The sequence below is a fragment of the Camelus dromedarius genome, chromosome 8 (genome assembly GCF_036321535.1).
Source record: "Camelus dromedarius isolate mCamDro1 chromosome 8, mCamDro1.pat, whole genome shotgun sequence".
In the NCBI taxonomy this organism is placed as follows: Eukaryota; Metazoa; Chordata; class Mammalia; order Artiodactyla; family Camelidae; genus Camelus; species Camelus dromedarius.
Genome location: NC_087443.1, coordinates 77,766,544 through 77,793,530, shown reverse-complemented (window position 1 = coordinate 77,793,530; position 26,987 = coordinate 77,766,544). Strand labels below are relative to the sequence as shown.

The window sequence follows — 26,987 nt, the reverse complement described above, 5'->3', positions numbered from 1 at the left end:
GAGCTTTCTGAAGCACCCCGAGCCCCTCACATGCACCCACCGCACCCGAAGACTGGAGCAGTCTCCCCTCATCCCCACAGTGCCTGGCATGCAGCTCTGTCAGGAAGACTTCAAACACATCCTTCTGAGAAAGTCCCCCAGTTCTCACCACCCTTCCCCCTTCTCCCTAACAAGCACTGCTCCTCAGTGATGCGGTCAGCCCTGGCAGCACTCAGGCGCCCGGGGCTGGTGCCGCATCGATGGTTTTTATTCCCTTCTAGGTGGCCATCCATGAAACTGGCCACGTCCTCGGTTTGCCTCCCATCCACAGGACAGGACCCAGAATACAGCTGAATTCTATTCCCCCGGTGCCTGCATGCGAGTGGGACTGGTCCGACAGAAAAGCAGTTTGAAAGCTGCAGGTAAGACTCTCCTGGGGGAGGTCATCCCCGGGCACACAGAGGACACTCAGTGTTTCAGAGCACCACTCACCCCCCGCGGGCAGGCCAGCCCCCAAGGAGCACAAAGCAGGGCAAGTCCAACAGCACTGAGAGGAGCTGCCCGCTAGCTCTGTGATGCTGATCCTCTTGGTTAAAGGTGGCTGCGCCCAGACTGTAGCCACGGTGGAGAGCCAGGCACCCTCCCCTGGATACTCCCTCCTGTGCCCTCTTCCCGTGACACATCATATTCCCTGGACAGGAGGAGAGGACACAAATGGGCCACCCCAGCCTCTGCAGGAAATTGACTGCAATCCCAAGGCCAAGAGCAGAAGTTTCATCTCTATTTAGTTGTTCAGGGCAAAGTGCTAGTGGCTAATTAGTTAACTGAAATGATGAATGATTTAGCACAGAGGCTGAAGGGAAGGAAGGTGACCTTCCATTCTTCCACTTAAAACAGGGACCATCCGCGTGTCCGTTCTACTCAGACCATCCTGTTCGTGGCAGTCACCACCCTTGGAGAGTAACCGATGCCAGGACACATTTATTGCAGTGGAAATCTTACTTTGGTGTGTGCCCAAAACCCAACTTCTTCCCTCTAATGCGGTCAGATCAGCCATCAAAAGCGCCAGCAGCTAGGCTGAGGGTAATCAGATAACTCGCACCCAGGTGGAGATGTGGAGGGTGCCTGGGGGCGGCACTGCCGACGGTGAAGCCAGGCCTGTGGCTGGGCCCCTGAGCTCAGCCAGGGAGGCCCACTTCCAGTCTCACGTGGTGTCTTGGCTTCAAGATGTTTGAATAGAAAACCCAGCCTTGTAGTTGTCTCTGTTCAAGTCACACAGGGAAGTCAGCACAGTTGGTCTGTGCACCAGCTGTCAAGTAGCTGGACGGTTCTATTTTTTTCTTTTTTCTAAGGTTCATGCAAAGAATCATTTGATGCTACATTTGACTGGATTTGCAGACAGACCACTAAGGAGAAGTGATGGTGAGATTCAGCACGTGTTTTTTACGTTCCAGCTGGTGCTAGCTTTAAGAAAATCAAAACCACCAGAATCTACAGCGACCCTGTCCAGATCCTCACAGGTTGGCACGGAGTCCCCACCCGAAACATCGACGAACTTTGCCTGCATCTAGACGTAGAGAAGAGGTGAGCATTATCTTTCAAAGGTACAGTTCTTATGGGTGGCTCTGGTCCTCTTACCGAACGAATGCATTCAGACCCAGTGTTTTGCGCCCCTCCCGGCGACTCTGTTGCAAGGCTCTTGCAATCACTGACTTGATATCTGTCCTGTCGGACTCTAGGCTCTGGGACCACCGGGATTGTGTTGCATCCCCTAATCTTTTTAAGAAGGCACTGAATGCATTGAATGAGTGAGTGAATGAATGAGCGAGGGAGGGAAGGGCGCCAGGTGCTGAGGTGGTTGCCAAAGACTTGTAAGACACAGCCTCCCTACGAAAGTCTGTGACTCTGACTCCAGACAGAAAAAAGCCGTGGAAGCCGACCGACAGGAGAAGTGTGTTTGGAAGGGCTGAATAAGCAGACGAGGTGATCGCCGCTGCTGGAGTCAGAGGCTGAGCCACCCAGGACCTTGGGCTTGATCAGACTCAAAGGATGGGTAGCACTGGAGTACCCAGAACAGCACGTCCAGATGGTGTGTGCGAGGCGGGTCGGGGTGGTGCTCAGACTCAGGAAAAAGAGGGAAAACCTTCGAGCAGAAACAAGGATGTCCCGGGACAGCCAAGCCCAGGGAGGTGCGGCAGGGCCCTCACCCCGGAGGCGGGGGTGCCAGGTTGGAGAAACGGGGACCATCAGCCCTGAACACCAGGGTTGGGTGACTTCATGGGCACGTGGTGGGGAATCACTGGCGGTTTGTGAGGCGGGAGGAGCCGTGCTTGGCTGGGAGGCAGACGCGGAGATCAGGGCAGAAGGCAGCCTTCCGGTTGCTTCTTCCCGCCCCACCTCTGTGCCCGGGTTGGAGGCCGGCTGCCTGCCCCTGAGTCTAATCTCAAACATGATTTTGTGGTTACTGCCTTTTCTTCCCCTTGCCGCCCAGAAACAAGTGGTGGGCACTCCCTCTGCCTGAATCCCAGTGATATAACCACCTTGCTTTAAATGGCTCAAAAAGAGTTAAGAGGCAGGAGCCAAAGGAACTTTGCATGCAAATTTTGCCGTAAGAGACTTTTGCATAAATTTGGTCTTAATTTTAAATGCCACACAAAAGAAGAATTATTTTAGTACGTTATGTAAAGAAATGGCCTCGGGGTGGACTTGAATAGTTCAGATCTTTCAGTGTTGGAAGCACATCTTTCAGTGCCTTTAAGAAGTCCTGAACTCGAATCTCTATTGGCAACACTCAAAGAATATTAATTACAGAGTTAGGTCATCACGAGGGGATTACTGTAATACAGCTGTATTTTATTCCTGGAGCTTTAAAAACATCTTAAATTTAACGTGCTGTGAATACTTTAAATTCAGAAACCATTCCAGTGAGAGTGACCTGCACCTTTAGCTGGACGTGTCGCACTCTTCTCAAAGGTGAACCTTCCCAAATATATCGAGTATTTGGTTGCTGAGGAGAGTAACTGCTTGTGATGTTCTGTGAGTTGTGAGCACAAAAGTCTCGAACTCAGTAGATTTATTCTGTTGTATGCTCATGAAATATCACATATTTAGGATTAGGAACCAATAAGGAAAGCTTAGAATAATCCTGTGCTGTGTCAGAGCATGACATTAGCCATTTGGGTCTTGAAATGAAAACAGAGCAAAATTACAAAATACGATTTCATAGGCCAGTGGGTAAAGCCACTCGGGTGGAATTTGGGAGTTGCGGGCTGTATCCCTGGTTCGACCCAGACTGTCTGAACTTGGGACAATTGCTTCGACTCTCTTTAATCCCATCTCCTCGTTTGTAAAATGGGGCTGGTGGTAGAACTCGATGATTGTAAAACCCCGGAGAAACAGCAGAATCCAGTAATAAGCATCATGATTTTTTTCTGTCAAGAAAGCTTACATGGGTTAGGATAGGGAAATGACTGAGGACAACCCCGGGCCCCTAACGTGTCGTCTTTAGACTGTAAAGGAAGGAGAAGAGAAAGAAGGTGCTTATGCGACAAAGGCTGCGTGACTTTTGTTTTGTCTTTCGATGAGCAACACTGGGCTGGGAGCCACTGCGAAAGGCAAGCACACTAACTGCAGTGATGATGTTGGAGAGAAGCAGGTTCCTGGGCTTAAATCTAGCGGTGACTCGAGACCCGGGGAATCATTTGAGCAGAGGCGTCACTCGGATGCTGAAGTCCTGCCTTGTCCTGGAATCGTGGCGGAACATCACAGTTGGCTGGGGCCCATATTGACAGCTGTCTCTCATTTCCTGTGACTTATCAGTAATAAACCACATGAAAACCTGCTTGGCTCTCAGGAAATCGGTAGTGGGGACATGACAGTGACAAGCACCAGGCTCACACAGAAGACGAAGGGGCAGCTACCACAGCTTGATTTCAGAAGGATTTCCTGGCTCCCAAGCCTCATAAAATGGTCACGGCCTTTTATGACAAAAGAAAGCAGTTAATTGACTTCTTCAAAGGGTCCTTCGTAAGTAGAAGACTTTCCAGCCTGGTGCTGCTTCTCGTTTGAAACTGAAATTTGTCAGACAACCAAGTTCTTAGTTAAAAGCTGTTCTCAAGTACCACGGACCTGCATACGTGGCTGTGGTAGATCATCCCATCAGACAGGAAATTATTAAGAATTTCAAGCCCAGAGAATTTGGTGCAAAGCCACAGACTGCTTACCTCATTGCTATAAATGAACCCAAAAATCAAAGACTTCCAGAAAAGCAGTCTTGGTTTCTTATTTGCTGGGCAGGTAAGTTTGCATTTGATGTGAACAGAAATCGAGTCCTTGATCCTTGTCCGATGACAATTACTAAGGCTTTTCCAGGAGCAGAGCCACAAAACCGCCGTCAGAAACCTAGACTCACCCTACTCACCACTCCATCTTCTTCCTCAGAGGCGACGCGTCCGGGGAACGAGTCCACGACGCGGCCCAACAGCAGCATCCTTGGTTTCCTTCAGACGGCTTATTTCCAAAGCAGTCTGTCTCACAGAAGTGGCTCTCTTCCTCCACCCTGAACCTTCTTTCAGTGGTCCATCTCTCCACACCCCCTGCCTCAATTTCATGGGGTCCAGTCACAGGAGATGCCATACCTAAAAGCCTGGAAATGACTTCACTGCACTGCAAACTCGGGGCTTCAATGGAAGAGAGTGCAGAATTTGAATTCTCTACACTCCTAAGTCCCTGTCTTCACAGTTTCTCTCTTGCTAATACTTGACAGCGTACAGAGGGTTTTCACATGCATCTCTCTCTGGATCGTCAGACTCCGTCAGCGGGGCGGGGCAGATACCGCTGTGCACGCCTCTCGTCAGAGAAACTCAAGTTCCCTTGTGTCTGGTCAACCCCACTGCGGTCGCTCCTGCCCCTCCTCTCCTCGCGTGGTCCCCAGCCCCCTCCCCATCCCTGCACCACTCCTGCTGGGACATGCACACGGCACCCCAGACGGCCCTGGATAGAACCGCTTTCTGGCTCGCTGTAATTCCTGCAACGTGCTCCTCCCCTCTCCAGGTGGGAAACACTTTACATGGCCGCTTATGTATGTTCTGGGGGTCAGACTACCAAAGTAAGGCTCTCGAAGCTAACTGGGTAATTTTATTTTCTTCCTGTATCAGCTATCTCTAGGATAGGGATCATGTCCCTTTAACTTTTACATAGTATATAACACGGCCATTATCTCTTCTTAACGCAAACAAAAACCCCAATAAGGGCACAATTTGGGCACTGATGTTAAACTCAACAAGCTTCAGTCCTCTCAATGATCAGGCCACAAATACCCCACGCTTCTAAAGACAAGATAAAACAGAGGCACTTTAAAAAGCTTGATTTTAAATTAAAATCAGCAAATGACAAAAACCTTTTAAAAAGGCCTTTTCTTCCCCTGTAAGAACTATCACGTTACTGCTCTGACAAGGGAAAAGAGCTGGAATTTGTATCTTCTTGCTTAAAAGCACGTTTTCCTCTTAACTGTAAAGCTGCTCGCTAAGGGAAGAGGCTAGGAGACAGGCAACTCTACTATCCTGAACTCCAGCTTATTTCTGCCTAAGCAGAGTATCACTAACCCAAAGTTAGATATAACATGTCCATAATTAACTAGCAGAGTTTCATTGTGTGTGCCTGCCACAGGGAGGCGGAATGACAGCTGTCCTGACGTAAGACTGTTGATTTTGCACAACTGCTTTACAATTGAGGCAAAACGTTCAAAGTTCCAAAGATTAATTTTTAAAAATTGATTCAAATCTGCCCTGAGGACAATGCAAACTAAACAATTACAAAGAAGTGGACAAATGGCAGACGGTCATTCTGCCAAGTTAAGTCAGAAGTCACTCATCAGTGAAAACACCTGAAAACCTCAGTGCATGAAAAAGCAGTCTGTAAAAATTCAGCTTCACACAAGTGTCTCCCAGGCAATTTTCCAGTCCAGTTCAGATGCCTGAGGCATGTGGCGGGTGAGTGGAGGGGCTGTCACTCAACTTGTAGGATCTGCACAGTGAAGGTTACCTGCGGGTGGCCCTGGAGGAGGGCGGCGGCAGCAGGCCTGGGGCCAGGCCAGTGGACGTGGCGGCAGGGAAGCCCCCGTCTGCAGAGGCATCGTGCACGTGAACCAAACCGCCAGCACAGCAGGAGGGCGCACCCCTGATTTACACACTACGTTATCTTTCTCAAAACCGAGACGAATTAACTATGACAAGTACCGCCTTGTATGACATAGGCACTGGAAAAGCAGGGTGTGCTTTCAGCAACGGGACAAGAGCCGCACAGCAGCCAGTGCTCAGTGTCATTTTCCAGCAAGAATTTAGGTGATGGCAGAATTTTATTTTTAATGTTTTAATCTTCAGTTTGTAAAATTTATTAATTGAACTAGTTCAAATTAAACCTCAAGTGAAGAATGTGAAATGGAAAACCACGAAGATGTTTAAAATAAATAATTTATTTATTCAAAATAGTTTTCTTACCTTATTCAGTTTCAAGTTTAAAATGGAAAAAAAAGGAGGGGGTAGTACCTATTCTTGATCAACTGTCACACAAAGTCAAAGCAGACCCCTTCAGAACATGCACTAACTACAGAGAATTGCACGATGGCTGGTCTTTGAAAAATCCTGTACCGAAGCTTAAAAAGGGCAGGCTTTTCTGTGCGATTTAGAAGGAAACATTGTAGACGTACAGGAAGCTTCTTTAACCAACTTGAACCACCAGAATCATCTGGATAAAAGTTCCCTTGACCAAAGTAACGTTTATCCAAGATAATTACACCTTAAACCCATGTAGCTTAACAGATTTCAAAAATACTTAAAAGTGTAACTGCATCACAGCAAGTCTATTAATATTGAGGTACCACATACTTTCGAACAAATAAATGTGAGAGCTCTAAGTCTGATTCGGACGTTGGCACCTCCAATGAAGAAGCCAAAGAACTCGACCACGACTGCCTGTCATGGGAAGTGAGAACTCTGTTTCCACTGTCTGTTTTAAGTGGATGTTCGCCTCATATTTAATGAAATGGAGCACCGAATGGACAAACCTGCCCCGAGCGCAGAAGGCACAGACAGCATCTCTGCGGACGCGGCCCCGGGCGTGAGTCACTGAACAGCACCGCCGCCGCCACGAGCCAGCTGGTCCAGCAGGTGGACGAGGATGTCGATTCTTTCCGAGAGACTTGCGGTTTTGTTAGCTGTAGCTCTCAGAAGCTGAGAGTAAATCTGTTTGTTGGTTTTGAGGACAACATCTTCTTCAAGGTTACTACTGGGTTAGAAAAAAAAAAAAGAAGGAATGAAGCAAGCTGTGGTGCCACCAACAGCTGTAAAAGAGATGCCAAGACTAGCAGCCCAGCCGCCACTTCATAGGGAAGCGGGTGCTCTCCTGATGTCGACTCCGTACCTCCCTTCTTGCATTGCTTGCTTATGGGCCTGCTTTTAAACATTTATTTCAAAACATCAATTAAAGCCAATGATTATTCTTGTTATAAATATCTGAGTGCCTACCATGTACCAGGAACTGCTCCTGGTTGTGAACAAAACAGACCTGGAGTCCCTTCCTTTGTTGAATCCACATTCTACGGAGGGAGGAGCTGGGGGAAGACGTACTAAGCAATGAAGAGAACAGACTGTCAGGTGACATGTGCTGTGAAGAAGAGCGAGTGGAGACGCGGGGGCACGAGGAAGCCACCCAGCACATCCCCTGCTCCTCGCCGGCCTCAGGGTTGCGGGCACACCCCAGTGCCGGCGCCTCCCGGAGGGACGTGCGGCACCCCGGTCTGTCTAAAAGGTCTGTGCCACTTCTGCGTGAAGAACCCCCTCCGCTGGAGAGTTCTAGACAGAACTTCTGTTTCAAACTGTTTTAACAAAAACTTTTTAAGTTTGCACTTTATTTTGAAAACATTTCCCTGTAGGTCGATCAATGGATAATGTTTCATTTCTACCATCTTTTTTTTTTCTTGAGAGGAATGTAATAAATTCAGAGCCCCGGCCACACGCGACCAGGGAAGAGCAGGTGCGCACGTGAGCTGCCGGACGACCCTGCCTGTCGCCTCAGGAGGGCAAGGCCTAGTGTGCTTATTTTAGAGATGTAACAGCTACAGCCCAGAAAGATAAAATAATTTGGTTCAAGGTCCAAACGTTTTCTGAATTCAAATGTGTGCTCTTTCTACTCTCCGATACGCCAGCCTTCCACCTCGGCCCGAGTGCCCGTGGCTCAGGCGTCAGAGAGCGAACCAGCAGGCAGGACGCCCTCTGCCCTGCGTCAAGGCTCAGGCTGGAAGGACCCCTCTTCTCTCACGGCTCCACTCACTCCTCCTCCACAGGACCCACCCTTCCCACTGGGCGGCCGGCGGGGCCCAGGCTCAGGCCGGCCACCACGGGAGCCCCGCACACACCCTCTTTACAGACCGTTTCTCCTCTCCTCTTGTTCTTGCTCCTACCAGGCTGTCTCCTCTCTTCACCACCCCCGACCCCCGCCCAAGACCACCCACAGCACAGTGAGGTGACTGTTCCACTTACTACCTGCAGTTTGGGCCTAAGATGGGTATGTTTTACGTTTCTTGTTTTGGGGAGAGGGGTTAACGTTCGCAAAACCTCTGATAACCTTACAAGACATTTAAACTCCTGACAGTAATCAAGGCAACAGCACTGAGCAATCAGAAACACTGTTTGAAACATGACTTCTTCTCTATGGACAGTGACATCACTGTCATTGCAGCCAGATGCCTGAAGGTAACTGTGGCTTCTGAGATCATAAATGCAACATAAAACCCTTTGATTTGTTCAATGATCATAATTCTGAATCTTAAATCTTTATCTTCCAATTTCTACAAATTGTCCCCTTCCTTAAGCAACTCTCCACAGTTAATGAAACCACGAACTTGGTGCCAAAGGCTCTTGTCATTTCATAGGGTTATCTTTTTTCCAAAGGAAGGTACATTCTTTTATTTTCCTTTTACTAATCTCAACCAAGTAGTGAATGGACATACCTGGCCAGGCAAACCCATATATCTAAAGGATTTGTTCTCTGACTATGGCAGAGGGCATCCAAACCCTCAGAGATTACTTCTTTTTTTAAAATATTTTTTCATTATATTAAACCCCAAGGCCATCAAAAGGTCAAGAGACTCCAATCTGCTAAAGCAATGAATGTTAAAATGCAGTACAAAAGCAAATACACTCTTGATCCAAAAAAGAAAAAACACAATCCCACAGACAAAACTAGTGTTTCCAGCAGGACAAGTGCCTGCACAATCTCAAAAGGAAAACAAAAATTATTTTACTTTTCTTAGATTTCATTCCAATTCTTTAGGATTCATGAAAATTTAAGATTTTAAATTACCAAGCTCAGTTTCTTCTTCTTTTTTTTTTGGACTGGAGGGAGGGGGAGAAACAGTCAAAACAAAACATAAATGTATGACTATGTCCTTCCTTTTAAAGGCTAATTTTGATTTCCCTTTACTCCAAAAAGGAGTGTTCATGAATTCCTGGTGAAACGATGGGGTTAGCAGCACATGATGTTTCCCTCTTCCCAATAAAGTTACAGATGTTTTCATCTGCATATCAGTGAAACAGGAGAGAAACAGTCACTGACTTACTAACCCAATGTGTAGTGAAACCTGTCAACACATCAACTGTATTAACACATGCAGCGTATTTCACAGTCTCTTATTCAATAAACCTTAAAAAACTAACACAAATTAGCTAAATAGGACTTTATGCATCATGTGTGAGTTTAGATTAAAATTTTTTAAACAGAAGAGACAGAATAAACAAGGTTAGAAGACCCTCCACTAAAATAAAAATCACTTAGGTCATACATGCGACCGTTATGAGTATAAAAGATTCTGTAAGACTGAGCTGTCACCTGTTAGCCAGCTACTCAAACCACTGATTCATGGAAATCAGCGAATCACCGTTTCTCACATCTCATGTAGTTCCGTTGCCACCTTGTGGAAACCAGTAACATTTTTTTCAAAATGTACCCGCTGCTGTTAAAAGGGAAAAACCATGAGTCTTTGCAACTGCGAGTCACTACAAGCACCATCCCCTTTGCCTTTCGGTTCTCTGGGGGACAGATGTGTCCGCTAACATGTCCACGTGCACCCACACACCCTGCCGCGCACAGGCAGGAGACACGGGGCGGACGCCAAGGATTAGCAACAGGGCTGATGGCCGTGTACCTAACACCCAGCGCACCGCTCAAAACGAATGTTCTTCTTAGGTGTTGAGAGAATTACTCAAAAGCAGTTACTGGAGTTTCTGCTTAGGATGTGGAGAGCTGAAAAACGTATCACTCCGACCCTTACGACAAAAACAACAATAAAAGCGTGACAAACTTCAAGGTCGTGGCTACGCCTAACCCATCACAGAGCTGGCTGCACGGCAACTGACTAGCCTGAAAATTAAGGCCAGACAGGCAGATCCTGGGAGAGACAGGAAAGCACTTCCTCACCTGGGGCGGATGCTGCTGGGCATGGAAAGAGGAATTCAGTTAGAACAGTTAATGAGTTGGTAGAGGCCGAGAGAAGGCTGGTAAGGGAGTGTGGGGTCCCTGGGGGGTGCAGGTATAGGATGAGTCCATCTTGTAAGAACCCCAGCAGGAGCTCACAGAAAAACCTGGTCCTGAGTGTCCTGAGGAAGCGCCGTCATGGTGCAGGCCTGGCCAAGGGGGCAGCTGCTGCCTCGGGGTTGGGTAGGGGGTGGGGAGAGGCACCCAGACCCACCTGGACCTTCCTCCCCAGGCGACAAGAGCCTGAATCTACAGGGTGTAGGGGGAGGGGACAGGGGAGGGGGTGGTGAAATCAGCACAGATGGAGAAGGGAACAGAAAAACACTAGCCCTGGGGGAGGGGTGGGAGCAGGGGGAAGGCCACACCCCTGGGACTCAGGGACACAGGGTCCGCCCAAGACTGAGGCTCACCCTGAACAACTGAGAAGCCTGCCCCCGACTTCCACAGCTAAAAAGCACTTAAGGGCCAGCGAGAGTGGGACACAGCTGGGAGCTGTAAGAGCGAAAGACGAGCCCTCTGGAAGGAAGCCCAGTGCTGAAGGTGGAGAAGACCCTGGGAGACACCTCTACAGGGCGGCTCCACCCTCACACAGGCTCTGCTGTGGAAACAGAGAAGCAAGAAAATCTCAACCACAGCTCAACTCCAGCCCTGAAAAATGAAACTCAGCCCCCAACACCCAAGGCCCAGCATGAGACAGGTGGACAAACTTTCCAGGCAAAATAGTCATTTCCCTCAGTCTCCACTGGCCTACAGGAGATGTCCAGTTTCCCACAATTACAAGATGCAGAAAGGCAAGGAAGCCACTCACTGCCAGGAGTCACAGAATCAGCAGAACCAGACTCATGACACAGATGTTCGGACCACCTGACAGGAGATTTAAAGCGACAATGATTATAAGGCTCAAATGGAAGGTGTGGACAACATCCAAGATCATTTTGGTAACTTCAGCAAAGAGAGGGAAACTAAGAAAGAACTAATGGAAATACTAGAAATGAGGAACACAGTGACAGAATGTCTTCAATAGTTCAACTCTATATGAAACAAGACCAGGCCAACAATCAGTAAACTTGAGGACAGGTCAAGAGAGGTCACTCAAGCGGAAACACAAAAAGAAAAAGGTATAAAAAAAACAACAGAACATCTAAAAGCTGTGGAACAACATCAAACAGTCTAATATAGGTATAAATGAAGCCACAGAAAAAGAAGAGAAAATGGAGAAGAAATAAAAACACCAAGGAGGGAAAAACATGTCATGTGACCTAGGCATATCATGTCCAAACTGCTGGGGGAAAAGGAGGGAAAAATCTTGAGGGCAGCTAGAGCAAAAACGGCACAGGGTGTATGGAAAACAAAGATGCAGACAACAGCAAACTTCCTGTCTGAAAATGTGCAAGCCAGAGGCCACGCAGTGACACCTCTGAAGAGTGGAAAGAAAAAGTTTATTAACCTAGAATTCTATACCTAGCCGAAAGATCTTCCAGAAGCTGAAGGAGGAATAAAGACTTTCTCAAAGAAGGACGAATTCACTGCCAGCAGACCTATACTACAAAAAATGTTAAAGGACGCTTTTTGTGTAGAAAGAATACAATACCAGGCAGAAAACTGTATCTGCATAAAAAAGTGAAGAGCACCGGAAATGGAATAAAAGTAAAATACAGTCCTTTTCCTCTTAAAGCTACAGACAAAGGACACTATGTAAGCAAAAGGAGCAGTGTACTATCTGTTTGTAACGTGTAAAATGAGTGACAACAACGGGACAGCCGATGGGAGGGGAGAGCTGGGAGTGGATGAAGTCTTCACACACATGAAGCAGCCGCACAGTATTACTACGCAGGTGGCCTCTCTACAAAATGAAACCGAACTCACTGTTAAAACTTTTTAAGTCAACGCTATGCTAAGACGGCTTCACCGGTAAATTCTAATCTCTTTCAAAAAATAGGAGAGGGAATATTTGCTAATTGATTTTATGAGGCCAGCACTGCTCTAATACCAAAACCAGGTAAACCCATTACAACAGAACTACAGACCAATACTCCTCCTGAACAGACACAAAATCCTCAACACAATATTAGCAAATGGAATCCAACAATGCATAAAAAGAACAACACATCATAATAAAGGGGAGTTTACCCTGGGAATTCAAAGCTGGTTTAACATTAAAAAAAAAAAAACTAATATTCATTCGTGATAAAAACTCTAATCAAACTAGGAATAGAAGGGAACATCCTCAACTTGACGAAGGGCAGCTACAAAAACCCACAGCTGTCACAGTTCATGGTAAGAGACAGGACGCTGTCTCCCTGAGATACTAAGGAACGGAGGGCGGGAGGGGAGTCAATCACAGAGGCAGGAAGAGGGAAGGTGTGGAGCAGCGGGACCTTCTGTATCATGATCGTGGCAGCAGACATACACCTCTACACATCTGTCAAAGCTTGAAGAACTATGTATTACAAAGAATGACTTTTACTGTATATAAATTAAAACAAAAAATAGAGACAAAAATCCGTACCCTAAGATTATAAATTGATAAAATATGCATAGGCTAACTGACAACAATGAATATATTAGGAGAAATGATTTTTTCCCTTTTTCTATTTTTCAGATTTTTATAATATGGCCAGACTGTACTTATATATTTTTTAAAAAAGGCATATTGTTACTATTATTTTCCTGATCTAGTACTTACTACTGGAATTTCAAATTAATAATGCCAACATGTTACCTCTGGCAAAACAACACAACTGTGTAAGACGACACAGGTGTCCTAGTGGAGATGGCACTCTTCTCCTCTCTCACTTCTCGGGCTTTCGAGAGACTCCCATGTTCTGTCACCTGCTTTTTATGGTGCACTTCGCCCTGAGTATCCAAACTGCAGTTCTGACTTCCCATTAGAGACAGTGCTCAGAAGGGTTACAAGAAACAGTCAAGGTCATCATTCCAGGGTCATTCATCTTTCTCAGGGAAAGTATTACAACCAACAGGGGTATTTATCTGCAGGCAGCAAGGCTGTTTTGCTTCTGGAATCTCAGCATGAAGGTGGCCACATGGAGATGACTCTCGGCTGATTTAACAAATCACGAAGCAGCAGCACTTAAAGTCTGAACTATCTACGTAAAACATAAGGAAAAATACAGCCTATCCCTTCACAGTGTCAGTATTAAAAGCATACAGGAAGGTGCTTGGAAAGAAATTTCCACAAATAATTTAATTAATTTACCTTGTTTTCTTTTTAGTTGAAGAGAGCAGTTTGATGGACTGAAGGAGAAGGAGTGACAACCGAGATTCAAATATACTGAGGAGTTTTATCACTTCCTCCCGATTAAGACTAGGAGAGGAATCAGCAGCTGGAGTGGTCTCTTGACTCTTAGGCTAAAAACAACAAAGTTATTTCACCTAAGCGACCCGACAACTACAGTCTCATATGAAAGCGATGGAACTGCAGTTCCAATAATCCAGTCAACTTGTGAGCCAAAAACAAAACAAAAAGCAAACCTGAGATGATTTCCCTAGGGACAGCCCCGCTGCTGGTGGCTGAGGCTGCGATGAGGCCTCCTCGTCCTCCCTCCCCTGAGAACATTCTGACAGACTAAACCACATAATAAAATGCCTCATACCTAAAAGGCATTTACGTGGAAGGCGTTAATCCTGAACAAAACCTGACTTTCTAACATCAGACGCTCAAGGAGCACGATGGAAATGGGTACTACGTGGTTTGAGAACCAGAGCTTAGAAAGTAATAGGATGGAGTGCCTGGGGGCTCAGGAAGCCTTTAGCAACAGCAGAAGGCAGCCTGAAGGCGGGACAGCCCGGCACCCTGGGAACGCCTTCCCAAGCAGCCTGCTGAAGCCTACTCACCGTTCAACAGCAGACCGTTCTGTGGAAATTATAAAAGAAAGCATAGACCTTTTCTTTCTTAAAAAAACACACACAAAAAGCAAAACTTAATAGAGACTTTATACTCCCAGGGGCCTTACTAACCAAGGTCTATGTGGTTATTTAAAGAAACAATTTTAAAATATAAAAGATAAGCCTACAACTTAAAGTTAATAATTCCACCAAGAAATGTAATACAGCACTGTTAACTGTTCACATGCAGAGCACACACATTTATGTATACATCTGTATACACACAACACACATCCACACATACACACACACATCCCGTATGTCTACCATATACACTTGTCATTTATCACTTTAAGATAATAAAAAACAGTGACAAATCTTTTCTCCACTTACCTGGGCAAACTCCTCGACAAGCTCCTCTCGGATGAGCTGGAATGCGTGCTTCGTTCTCACCATTGTATCAAGAGCCCCAGATAATGTTTTTAATTTTCCAACATTGCTATTCTGACCTAGAATGTCAAACACAAAATGATCATTCCCCTAAATACAAACCTAGAAACCCATTCAATGTCAATGTACTAATGAAAATTCCAATGTTCAAAAACACTGTAAAGGTAGCTCATGAGAATCCTAAGAAATCTTCTAAATCCAACTTTTGTTTATAAGTGTCCCTAGAGAAAAATATTAGGGTTAGACAAAGCAAGAAATAGTCATTGTTTCCCTGCCTCACAATTTGGTTTCATATTTACATAGTATTAAACAGTTTTTAAAATAGGAATTAACCATACTTACTGTCTTCACAAATTTGTTTCCAGTTATCTTTTTTTTTTAAATAAAAACGATGCCTGCTCATTCTAAGGAATTCAAACATGTCAGAAAATTCAAAGATGATCGATCACCCCAGACCACCCTGAGAAAGAGCTCCTGTTAATCCTGGGTGACCACTCCATACAACCAGCTATGCAAAAAGTTTAAAAAGATGCTTACAGTAAAAAGTCTACAAACTACTTTGGACAGATGATACATTCTCAAAAATGTGTAAGGTCCATGTGGGCACAGATTGAAAGGCCCCCTCACGGCCTCCCCAGGCGACAGCGCCATCAGTTTCCTGGCCATCCTTCCAGAGATGCTGTGTAACACAGTTGCATGCATGTTAAGTATTAAATTTATTTTAACTTTATAGAAGGAAACAACTGAAATGAAATCAATGAATTGTTGTAATTCAATTAAATGTTTCTTGTTTCTTTACCGCACAAGAGACATTTCTCAAAAGATCCCTCTGCAGAGGGAGAGCAGGTGAAGCGGAGCGAGAAGTGAATTTAGGAAAACACACTCAGCAGTGGAGGGCTAACTAAAATTTCCCCTGCCGTGGGAAATGATGAAACAAAATGTCTTGCTTTCACCCCTCTTCCCTCCCAATTCCTCTTCGCCTTATTCAGGCTCTGCAGTTAAAGCCTGTCCCAGAAACACAATCCAAAGCTGCCAGCCTTAGTTCCTCGTTCAGAGGGATTCGGGGGGCCACCACTCCTTCACCGCTGCTTCTCTGCTCCGAACTCGTTCATGACGACTTGAATCTTCAATTGTCTGAACTAACTTGTCACTATTTTTTTTCAAATAAACTATGGGCTAAAGTTCATTATTTCTAGTCACTGAACATAATCTAATGCATTTCTTTAAATTTTAAAAAGCACTTCAAAAAATGTAGCGACTTCTCCTGGTCCCTACCTAAAGTCATTAACTACGGGCAAATTAAAAAGAAAATAGTATTACTTACATCCAAGAGAGATCCACAGGTCTGCCTCACTCTAAGATAATCCAACAATAAGCCAATGCATACAAATCCAAGAAATAAAAAAGTAAGACTTACTGGTCATCTGGAATTCTGCAAACGCCACTCTTTCTAACTGCACTCTAAGTAGTTCACATGGCGCGTCTTTGAGAAGCTGGAAGAGCTTTACGGCTTTGCTGTAATGAAGGTCTGCCAGCACCCGGTGCTGCTTCCGAAGATGCTCATCGCCAACCTAGAACCAAAAGTAAAATAAACGGATCCTAAGGCTCGAATTTCACAGCAACTACGTAAGTCTCTGGATCACTGAATGTTCTCAGTGTTGCTGGTGCCCTGTAAGTCTTAAGAGATTTAGCTCTCACATTTAGGTCTTTAATCCATTTTCAGTTAGTTACTGTATATTATGTGAGGGAGGAGCCCACCCTTTTTGCATGCGGATATCCAGTTGTCCCAGCACAATTTGCTGAAAACACAATTTCCCCTCCCAGTGAATTGCCCTGGAATTCTCTTAAGCTTGCTTTTGCCACGGGGACATTAGGCCACATGGATAAATGTGAGTTTAGGCTGGGGCCTCCTGCAGCAAGGGGAGCAGGGTCTAGGGCCAGCTCAAAGTGGAAAGAATCCCTCCCCAGATCCGGCTGGACCTCAAAGGACAATATTTTCAGGATGAAAACTTACAAGTAAACCCACACCCAAGGGACTGCAAAGTAAGTTGTCAAGGTGCTGAGCTAAGAAAGGGAAAAGAACAGAACAATAAAAAACACCCCTGGGAGACTACAAGCACAAGACTCCTGGCAGAAGGGAGGCAGCCTCTCTGAAGGAAGGTACCTTCGACTCAGGCCTCAAATTATTCTTAGAGATACATGCATCTGAGCACCAGGATTCATATTCAAGGCTGTTGATAGTATTATTTCTAATAGTCTCAAATGAAAACCCCAAAGTTTGGTAATCATAGAATGGATAGGTAAATGATAGGTTCATTTAATAGGTAGTACTGAGCTGAGAAGTAAAGAACCACATGCATCAACGTGGCAGAATCTCCCAAATATGATGTTAAGTGAAAACCAATAAGCACAGAAGAATATACACGGTATGATTCGTTCTATCAAGTTCACAACGAGGTAAAATGTAAACACACTGTTTAAGTGGTAAAACGCAGAAAAGGTACGGACACACAAGAAAATCCAGGACAGAGGTTCATCTGGGTGGGTTCTGAGAGACACTCAACAGGGAGGGGCACACAGGCATGGAAACACTGGCCTAGAACTATAAAGCCTAACTACATTAAAAAAAAATCTAAATAACACCCAGGCAAATACCTAGTTTTGCAAACTAAGACCCAATCAATTATAGTAGAAAAAACACACAGCAAAGGCAAGAAGGGACAAATACCTACGCTCCAAGTTTTTCTCAAGCAACTAAAAGAACAGATGACTTAAAATCTATACAGAAACGTAAGAAAAGCACCAGAACACTTTTAAATGGACTTGGCACCGAACTTGAACTGAAATGGCAGTACCTGATTCCTCAGACAACTGTGGTACATGGACGCCAGCCTGTGATGGATGGTTGCAGCTCGATACTGACAGAGAGGCTGTCGAGCAGACACCGAGTCCACGTCGCAGTGTTTCAAGGACTTCATCATAGCCTCGCTGACTTCTTTTTCAATCTGTTTATTTTTTTCAAGGGGGAGGGGGAAAAATGACAAGCCCATAATCTTACGTAAGAAATTTTAAAACATTTAAACACTGCTTATCAAGGAAAAGACTGTTACAGATGCCCGGTATCTGTTAAACGAAGGAATAAATAAGGGTAAGATTTCTTTCATAGTCCAACAAATACTATTACCTGCTCTTGAGCTTTTCTGGATAAGGGAGCATAGTCTTGCTGTAGCGTTGCCATAGTAAAGTAAGTCGTGGACAATTCCCAATTCACTGAATCCCAAACAGCTGGGTGTATGTCTCGTGTTCCCAATGACCTCAGTGCTTTCAAGTAGTAGTCAACAGCCTGCGAGAGGAAAGAGCACAGCTGCGACTCAGTTTAGATACACGTCAACACCACAGTCAGCACAAAACACTTCACAATCACTCAGACGTGAATTTAATTTTTGAGAGAATGTATAAAACGACAATATTTGGAAGAAAGGAAGAAAGCAAATCAATGAAACTATTTCAATGAAGAAAGTTATTTCACGTGGACTGCAGGCCACCCCACATTTCCATCTCGAGTCTATCAAAAGCCAATCTGACTGTTTTATGACTTGTGTGACACGAGGATGCATTTTCTTCCTTTGTTTTTTCCTTTCTAAATGAATATTAGTTTATATACCTAGCAAACTAGAAAAAAGAATTTGACAAGTCTGGATAGAAGATCTGCTGGGTTTGACTGTAGAAAGAAGCAACCCTCCCCACTTCTGCCACTGCTGTGCTGAAACACATGGTCGTTGCACTTAAGCAAACAAAATCACACTTAATTCCATCTCCCAGCAGTGACTCCTGCGTTTCTGGTGTGTACTTACCCACTTTTCTGTGTACAAACTTAAAGAAAAACAGAAACAATGTCACCTTTTTTTTTTTTTAAAGTTCCCTAGGCAATGAACATTGTTCACTAACATAATTTAAACAGCTTCAAAGTTCTCCATTAAATGAGTGCTCTTGTGTTTTTTCACCCTCTCCAATACTGGATGTTACCATTTGCCAAAAAATATTTCCAGTTTGATAAAAGAAACTCAACTTTAAAATTTTATAAAAATTTAAAATTTTGCTTACGTATTAATCATTTACTTTTTTTTTTTTTTACATGTATGACTCTTTTGTTCAAGGTTATTTGTTTTTTTTTTTTTTCTACTGGGGAAGTTTATTTTCAGTGATTCCTGACTGTTCTCCATATGTGAAGGTTTCATTAACCTCTGATCTATCATGTGTGCTATAAAGTATTCTCCCTAGATTGTCAATTCTGATTTCTGATGTCATTTTAACTTTTTTATGCATTCAAATTTATCCATCCTTTACTTTTTGATTTTTGGTCACTGTGTTATTCTGGGAAAGTCCTTTCCTACCCCATCAGATAAACTCCTACCTGTATTTTCCTCTGGGACTTTTCACTTCTCTATGTCAATCTTTAATTCATTTGACACTTACTCTGGCTACACCAATGCAATTTACTGAACAGTCATCTTTTCCCTACCAATTCAACCTGTCAGCGTCAACACTGAATTCTTAGTATTCCTAGGCCAGTTTCTGAGTGTTTTGATGATCTGTCTAGCCCTGTGCCATCACTACATTTTTAATTATCTTGGTTTTATAGTATTTTAGTGGAGCAACAGCAAAGTGTAAATGATAATCAGGTGTGAACGGACGGTCCCACATGTAAGCCAGTGCATTACCTTATTATAATACAAGCCTTCTTCTGGTGAAAATTCCCGTTTAAATTCATCGCCTGCGCCACAGTGTGCCTGTGCACAGATTCGCATGAGTCGTCCCGTGTTACATAATAAAAGGGCGGCATTCGTAGCATCATCGATTGACTCAAAGTTGTGAATTCCCTTTTCAAAACAAGAAAAGCTTTTTTTCCACAACTGTTGCTCTGCAGTAGACACGCTTTTGCTCACTTCGTAAAAAAAAGAAAGAAAACAATTGTGTAAGCAGGTATCAGTGTAGACTGCGCCAGTGTCGCTGGTTGAGACGAAAGGAGACAGGCAGTGACGGGACGTCCAAAGGAGCGCCGGCCACTGGACTGCCTGCAGCACTTTCCTGCCACCCCTGCTACGGGCCCAGGTCTGCACCCCCGCACCCCCGCGATTCGTGCTGCGGCCCTAACCAAAATGTGACTCATTTGAGGTTAAATGAGGTCAGAAAGTGGGGCCCTGATCCAAAATGACTGGTGTTCTTATAAGAGAGAGAGACACGTAAGGAGAGTTCACGGGGAGAAGGACAGCGAGGACACAGCGAGAAGGTGGCCATCTGTGTGCCAAGGAGGGAAGTCGCAGAGAAGCCCAACCTTGGACTTCCAGCTTCCAGACTGCGAGGGAAATTTCTGCTGTTTAAGCCACCGAGTCTGTGGCCTTTTGCTATGGCAGCTGGAGCTGACTAGGACAACATTCAGAGTCCTCTTCTCTACTGCCTGGTTGATATTACAGCAGGCCAATAAAAACATCTGAGCAAAGCGCTATTTTATAAAGATTCAAACACATGGTCCCATGAACTTTAAGATGTACAGTCCATGTCTTATCTAATTCTTGAGGTCTCTGACCACTGCTTTTCACATGCCTTCACTGACTTCCTCTTCCAGAGGCACCTTAAAAGCACAGGTCCTTATGTCTCATTTAAAAGAAAAAATATTATGTATAAACAACAACAAAAAGGCACAGGTTCACCCACCAGCAATGAACTCTGCGCCCCTTGTGCTGAGCACAGCACACAGAGCGACAGGCACAGTCACCTGCTCAACCTACCTGCCACCTCTAGTTCTGTCTCAGCCTTTCTGGTTTCTAGCGCTGTGTGTACAGCCGTTACATTTTCATCCATCCTCATGGCTTCAACTATCAGCCCTGTGTGATAGTTCCCAACCTATGTCTTGCTAACCCAAAGAGCTCTAAGCATGCATCTCTAACTGACTACTAAATTAGGCCATTCACTCACATGTCCTCTGGCATCGCAAACTCAGCGTGGGCGCAGATGACCCCACCACCCTCTGCCTGAAGACCACCTGCTGCTATGAACACCCACTGGACCCTGTATCTCTGGGTCGTTCCTAATGCTGCCTCCTCCAGTCGGGACAGCCCCCCTCCCCTCCATGTGCCTGCCCACGGCCTACATAAGATGCAGCAATCTGCCCGAACCACACCTTCTTCCCACAGGCCTTCCAAGAATGCCCCAACTTCAAGAAACGTCTCCTTTCCCCACTCCTCTACTGCACAGTGTTTGTACCTATAGCATTTTTCAGAGACTTGCATTCATATCTGGCTTCCTGACTCAAAGAACTGTTTTAGCCACTTACATATTCAACACAGAGCCTAGCACAAGGCTGACTGTCCAACTCACTTCTGAACTAACCAGACGGAGGATGGAGGACACCGAAATGATGAATCCCAAGAGGAGGTAATGAAATTTCCTAATTTTATTTCTTGAGAATTTAACAATAAAAGGCCCTTTAACAGAGCACCCCTTTATGACATGAACCACGTAAAATCAGCATGATTTTCTAATAGAAGCAAAAGAAAGAGGACACCAAAGAGATACTCACCTACTCTCTCACTCTGTAATGCAGCAGCCTGATTCATGTAAAAGACACCAATTTCATTCCTAATGTTACCCATTCTCTTCAATACTTGTACATAGTGTTCTGGATTTTGACTTTTTAAGTCACTAAACTGCAATATTTCATTAGCAGCCTCATAACATTTACAGCTAACTGAAAGTTGACTTTCTAAGTCTGTAGACAAATCAGTTGCCCATGCAAATCCTTAAAAGAAAAAAACAAAGGAAACACTGTAAGTCATATGAACCCTTCTTCCTCAGTAGTAATCTAAGTAATCATATTTTTAAGGTAAAATAACAAATAAATGCAATATAAACATACTAAGATTCAATTAATACAACTAAAATTTTTAAGTTTCAAATTAAAGATCTCTTAATTTATTTATAAAATTATATTTTCTTGGGACATTAATGTTTGATTAAAAGAAATATTCTTCTGTCTAAAAATACCGAACAATTCCCATGACCCAGATTGTACCAGGTCCATCGCTTACTGGTACAGACCGCGAGTTGTCCACGGATACAAGGTAGGCCATTTTTTCTTTTTAATTACTGTAAACAGTTCGTGAAATAAAGTGCTGAGTGCTACCAGAGGCTAGCTGTGTACATTACAGTTTGCCCACATGAGGTTAAGTCAGAAAAGAAGCTGACAGATGAGCTCTCAAAGACTCAAACATGCCATCTAGTGGGGACGAGTAAACTTAGGTGCAGGGCCCAAAGATTCAAGGAGAAAAAAGGCAGTACTCCTGCTGATAACACTCAAAGATCACGTCACTCTCACAAAGAAGTGTTTTCGATGAAATTAACATGATGGGGGGTAGTAAAAACAAACTAAGGATTTTCTCACCATGTCTATTAAAATAAAATGATCATTTGAGAAACTCAGAAAGGGAAAAGGGGCAGAAAGAGGGCAAAGAAATATTTCCTCCCCCACTGTACTTCTCTAGATGTTAACAGCCCAAAGCTTTCTGGGGCGTGGGTATCAAGTGATATAAACAATCTACGAGCATGAGAAAACAGTTCCAGGATACGTTACAAACAGCACCTGCAGAGGACTGACCTGTATCTCATTTACTACCCTAACTGCATGGCGCTTACATAACTGCACTGAGCTACAAGGGAGGGGTAATGCTGCTGTGGACTAAATTCCTCTTCCTAGTTTTAAAATCTGACAATGCCCAAAACACCCAGCCAGCTATGAACTAAGTTTAAAAACTAATGATCTCTATATCTTAGGCCCCAGGAACCATTTAGAAGGTTAATTCATCCACTTTTACCAACTGCTATTCCCTTTCAAAAGAAAATCATGGCTTGGTTAGTTGACTAGAAGGGTCACTTAGGAAAACTTTCCACAAAGGTCAACACGATTGTCTTCAGAGATTATTTTTCAGTTACTTCCAGTTGTGTAACTAGTAATTATAAAATATATCGAAACCATTTTATACACAAATCCACAGGTTCACGCTCAATTTTAACATTAAGAAATGATGAAACAGAACCGCAATTCCAAACACTAACATCCTGACACTGACGAATCAGAGGAGGAGTCCCGCTGGCGCACCTTGACAACTGGACTCCCTGTGGAGGCTGTGTAGTATCTCCTGGTCTTCTTTGGTTTGGTAATTGAACTCTTCAAGGTGTGCTGCCCTGTTGTTTGCATTCTGGGCCAGCATTAGCTGGATATCACCACAGAGTGTCAAATACTGAGAAAGAAACAGCAGCACCTCAGAAAGCATATTGGTGCAGAGGCAGCAGTAGGTGTCTGTGTGGAAAGGGCAGGAAGGAGAGAAAACACAGCATGCGGGAAGTGAGTGGATATTAACAACACCTGCTAGCAGCTGAAGGCCCTGTACCACTGCTGCCCACTCTTAGTTTACGTCAGATTTCACCCAACTTCATATATTACAAAGTGCACAGATGTTCAACCACTCAAAGTGGAAACACCAGGAAGCATAGACGAGATTAGAAAAAGTTTTTTTAATTAAATTTTACAATAGAAGTAGGAATAAGACTTCGCTGTGATTCAGACGCCTTCTCTGCTCCCTCCTCCCAAAGCCTGTTAGACCCACTCATTCACAGCGACTTACCATGGCTCTGCAAAGCTAATTTAATGTATCGTAACGCTCTTCCGTATTTCTGAAGACTCATGGCAGCATCAGACAAAACATAATAGGCCTTAGATGACTTGAGAATCAGCTGGAGTTTCATTTTATGTTGCCAAGAACCAGGGATCATTCCAGATTGACTGGAATAATTACCCTTCTGAAGGGAGCCCACTACGACATGAGGGAAAGAAAGGCAGCACATTTTATTTGAACGTAGGTCTCACTGTAAAAAAGAAGAGTAACTTCTGTTTCTTAATAAAAACACTCCAGACTTAGGTACTATTAATAGTTAACAACAAAACTGGTAAATATGATATTTTACTACTTAAATGCAACAAAGCAGAATCTCAGCAGTGGCCAGTACTCTGGGATTTCCGAAGGCCTGCTCCCCTGCAGCTGCCAACCCTGTCATTCTCTTCTGGGGTCACTGACATGATTAAACTCACGACTGATTATCTGCCTCCTCGCTCTAGTCTACGCATCAACCTGTCAAAAAGTTTACCTTCCCGAAGCACAGGTTTAATCACAGTGGAACCGCTGTTTGAAAACATTAAAATGGCTTCTCACCACTTATTAAATTCCACTTCTTGAGCTCTATCTTTTCAGTCTTACCTCCTCCCAGTTCTCCACCCCTGCTACCCTCCACCAGCCAAAGTCAAGTTGCTGCTTGCTGTCTACATTAGATGCCTGTTTTTCCTATATTCCATCTTAATTTGCTGTTTCTTCCAACAGGAATACCCTCTAAAGGCTAGCCCACTACTACTTCTTCAGCCAACAAATGACCACTTCTGTGCCAAGCACTGTGCTAGGCACCAGAAACAGTGACATGAAGTTCCATGGCCTCTGTCCCTGCAGACCTCACAGACTAGAGATGGAGATGGGCTGATAACATAAAGCACAACAAAGAACATCAGTGCAATCACAGAGGGAAGAACAAAGTGCTCCAGGAACCCAACCCCACCAGCTACAACACACGAGCCTTTCAGAGCAATGGCAAGTACTTGTTTCCCCTGTGGTTTTATTCCTGCATGTATTTCCTTTTCCTCTGCCACCACTGTTTGCGTTTTCTGTGTGTGTGAGGCATTGCGAGAAACCAAAGATGAATAAGATAAAGTTCTTGCTCACGAGTGTGTTCGTGTGCTTGTCTAAAACCATTAAACACAGCTGACTACGGCTAAAGCAGGCTTCAGTAAGTGACCACAGGACAAAGTGGTGAGGGAATCAGGTGATTCTGGCTGGGGACAGAGGTGAGCACGGAGATCTTGATCATGAGCAGGATTTTCAATAGCTGAGATGGGGAGGCAGGAGACAGAAAAGGCATTTCAGAAAAGAGAACACCATGAAAAATGTGGAGAGATGTCTGAAGTCCTCACTGCCTACAGGCTCAGGCCAGCGCACAGGAAGCTCTACATAAAAGCTGGGAAATGAATCCTCGCTCTTACGTTCATGAAGCAAAGAAAAGACCAGAAAGCGCTCGCTACTATTTCAAATATACAAGCTTTCAAAACACTTTTAAAAATAACTGAAACTGATTTAAAAAAAAAAAAAAAAGGAATGGGAGAGACAAGGTTGGAAAAAAAAGAAATACAACTTACATTAAAATAATCAAGAAACTCAGAACTTTTACTTCAAAGTCCACACGTTCTTCGTGAAGTGATGTTCTTGAGGAACAAATCAGATATTCTATAAGTGGCGCTTCCAGCTTTCTTCAAGCACCATGAGGCAACAGCTACCGCTTCTATGGTGCTTACCACGTGCACTGTCCTGAGTGCTATTAACTCACTTAATCCCATGACAAGCCTTTAATTATTGTCTCTACTTTGAGAGAGAAAATAAGGCTTAAAAAAGTCAAACAACCTGCCCTAGCGAGGCCGAGATCTGAAGCTGGGCGGTTTGGTTCCTAAGTCTGTGCTTTAACACTCGACTGTGTTTACGGAAGTGGTAATTTCTCAGGAGAACCCCACCAGGCTGCAGGCCTTAGCTCCTCACAGCAGGTATTGGGAAGAAGCAGGCTCCTTATGTTCTTGCTAGAAGCATCTACAAAGGATTGAAATTACCCTGTTTTACTTTATATTTTGAATGAAAGGATATCTTCTCCTACTTTCCATTCACATGATATCCTTTTTCTGAATTCCTTTCAATGAATGCCTTAATTGACATAAGCCTGCTGTTGAAGAAGGCCTAGTATATCACTCCACTGAAAAGGCCTTATTTGCACTTCAATTCAACTTACTTTTGTCCAAAAACAAGGCCATCTGCTTCTCCAGACCCTCAGGACCCCCCCCTGCGGACTCATCTTCATACTTCAAGGGGATTGGGGTGTTAGGGTCTGCTGCAGGGAGGTCGCTTTCTTTTTTAATGCTGCTGTCCACAGATTTCAAACCCTTTGAAAAAAAGGGAGAAACATTTACTATACATATAACTGAACGTCAACTGAAAACCAAACATAAGGCAATGTCTGGACTACTAAACACATTTAAGAGAATTTATATTTTGAAAGCAGACTATTAAAAACTACATTTGACCTGAAAGTGTTGGGAAAAACTAATTTTCAGTTTATGCTTAAAGAGAAAAAAAAAACTACAACAGAACATCACTCAGAATAGCATTCAGACACCAATAAACAAGTGCTACCTGCGTATCAAGTACAGACTTCACTGAAATAGTGAAGCCTAAACTAAGACTCACCTCCAGAACATAGCTGAGTACAAGCCTACAGCGTTCTTCTGTGTCATGGCAAACCGGAAACGCACAACTGGGCTTCAGAAACAAGCATTTAAAATTATTAATATGCTGCCAACGTGACAAATTCCATAGCTCTCATCTCCCAGGAATTACCAAAACTCTAAAAATCAATCATTTTGAAATTGTCTTGTGTATTCAGCTTAGTGAGGTATCTGACATTTTCAGCTTGAAGCATTGTTTTAACTGCAGAGTAAACTGATAAAAGCATCAACAAAAATGCTGCTTAAAAGATCTCTCATCATATATGTTGCCTTAAGTACTTAAAATTTAAAGAATAATTCTATTACAAAAAAAAAAGCAAGAATGCGAGTAATAATGTTTTAAATCGGTGTAGACCTAATTCAACAGGTCAGCTCAACTCCTAACCAGCACCAGTACTTGGTAACACACAATTAACAGTATCATCAATTCAGCAATAAGTTAACAAGTACTGCCCGTGTTCTCACTGTGTAACTTACATACTTAACTAAGAGCAAAGCCAGCTAATAAATCCATCTGCTAAGTGCTGTGATGTGTAAGGGCTTCTGCAAGGCATTCCATTTTGGTGACTCTTGTGAGGCTGGAAATCACCATTCTCATCTTACGGAAGAGACGTAAACACAGATGTTAACGTGTGCAAGCACACAGCGCGCGACTGGCGTGCGACACAGCTGAGGCCGGGCTCTGGAGCCACGCTGTCTGCACTTCAAAGAGTACAGTGATAAGGCAATGCTAACTACTAAAGATGTGTTTATATGA

At 44.1% G+C, this 26,987-nt stretch overlaps 1 protein-coding gene across 3 annotated transcripts in view; it reads right to left on the bottom strand.

Annotated features, from left to right (window-relative positions):
- Nucleotides 1-6,433: 6,433 nt before the first annotated feature.
- EDRF1 (erythroid differentiation regulatory factor 1) overlaps nucleotides 6,434-26,987 on the bottom strand; it is a 35,663-nt gene continuing 15,109 nt past the window's right edge. For 2 of the 3 annotated variants that reach the window (XM_010993275.3, XM_031461973.2), the window contains 12 exons: nucleotides 26,193-26,264; nucleotides 25,738-25,888; nucleotides 23,487-23,675; nucleotides 22,961-23,161; nucleotides 21,386-21,604; nucleotides 19,527-19,750; nucleotides 17,990-18,148; nucleotides 17,661-17,810; nucleotides 16,223-16,376; nucleotides 14,749-14,864; nucleotides 13,727-13,878; nucleotides 6,434-7,263 (listed from right to left, as the gene is read on the bottom strand). In XM_010993275.3, the coding sequence (XP_010991577.3) occupies nucleotides 7,101-7,263; nucleotides 13,727-13,878; nucleotides 14,749-14,864; nucleotides 16,223-16,376; nucleotides 17,661-17,810; nucleotides 17,990-18,148; nucleotides 19,527-19,750; nucleotides 21,386-21,604; nucleotides 22,961-23,161; nucleotides 23,487-23,675; nucleotides 25,738-25,888; nucleotides 26,193-26,264 (1,950 nt within the window). In that variant the 3' untranslated portion in view covers nucleotides 6,434-7,100. The remainder of the gene's footprint in view (nucleotides 7,264-13,726; nucleotides 13,879-14,748; nucleotides 14,865-16,222; nucleotides 16,377-17,660; nucleotides 17,811-17,989; nucleotides 18,149-19,526; nucleotides 19,751-21,385; nucleotides 21,605-22,960; nucleotides 23,162-23,486; nucleotides 23,676-25,737; nucleotides 25,889-26,192; nucleotides 26,265-26,987) is intronic. The other variant, XM_031461972.2, reaches the window with a different exon arrangement.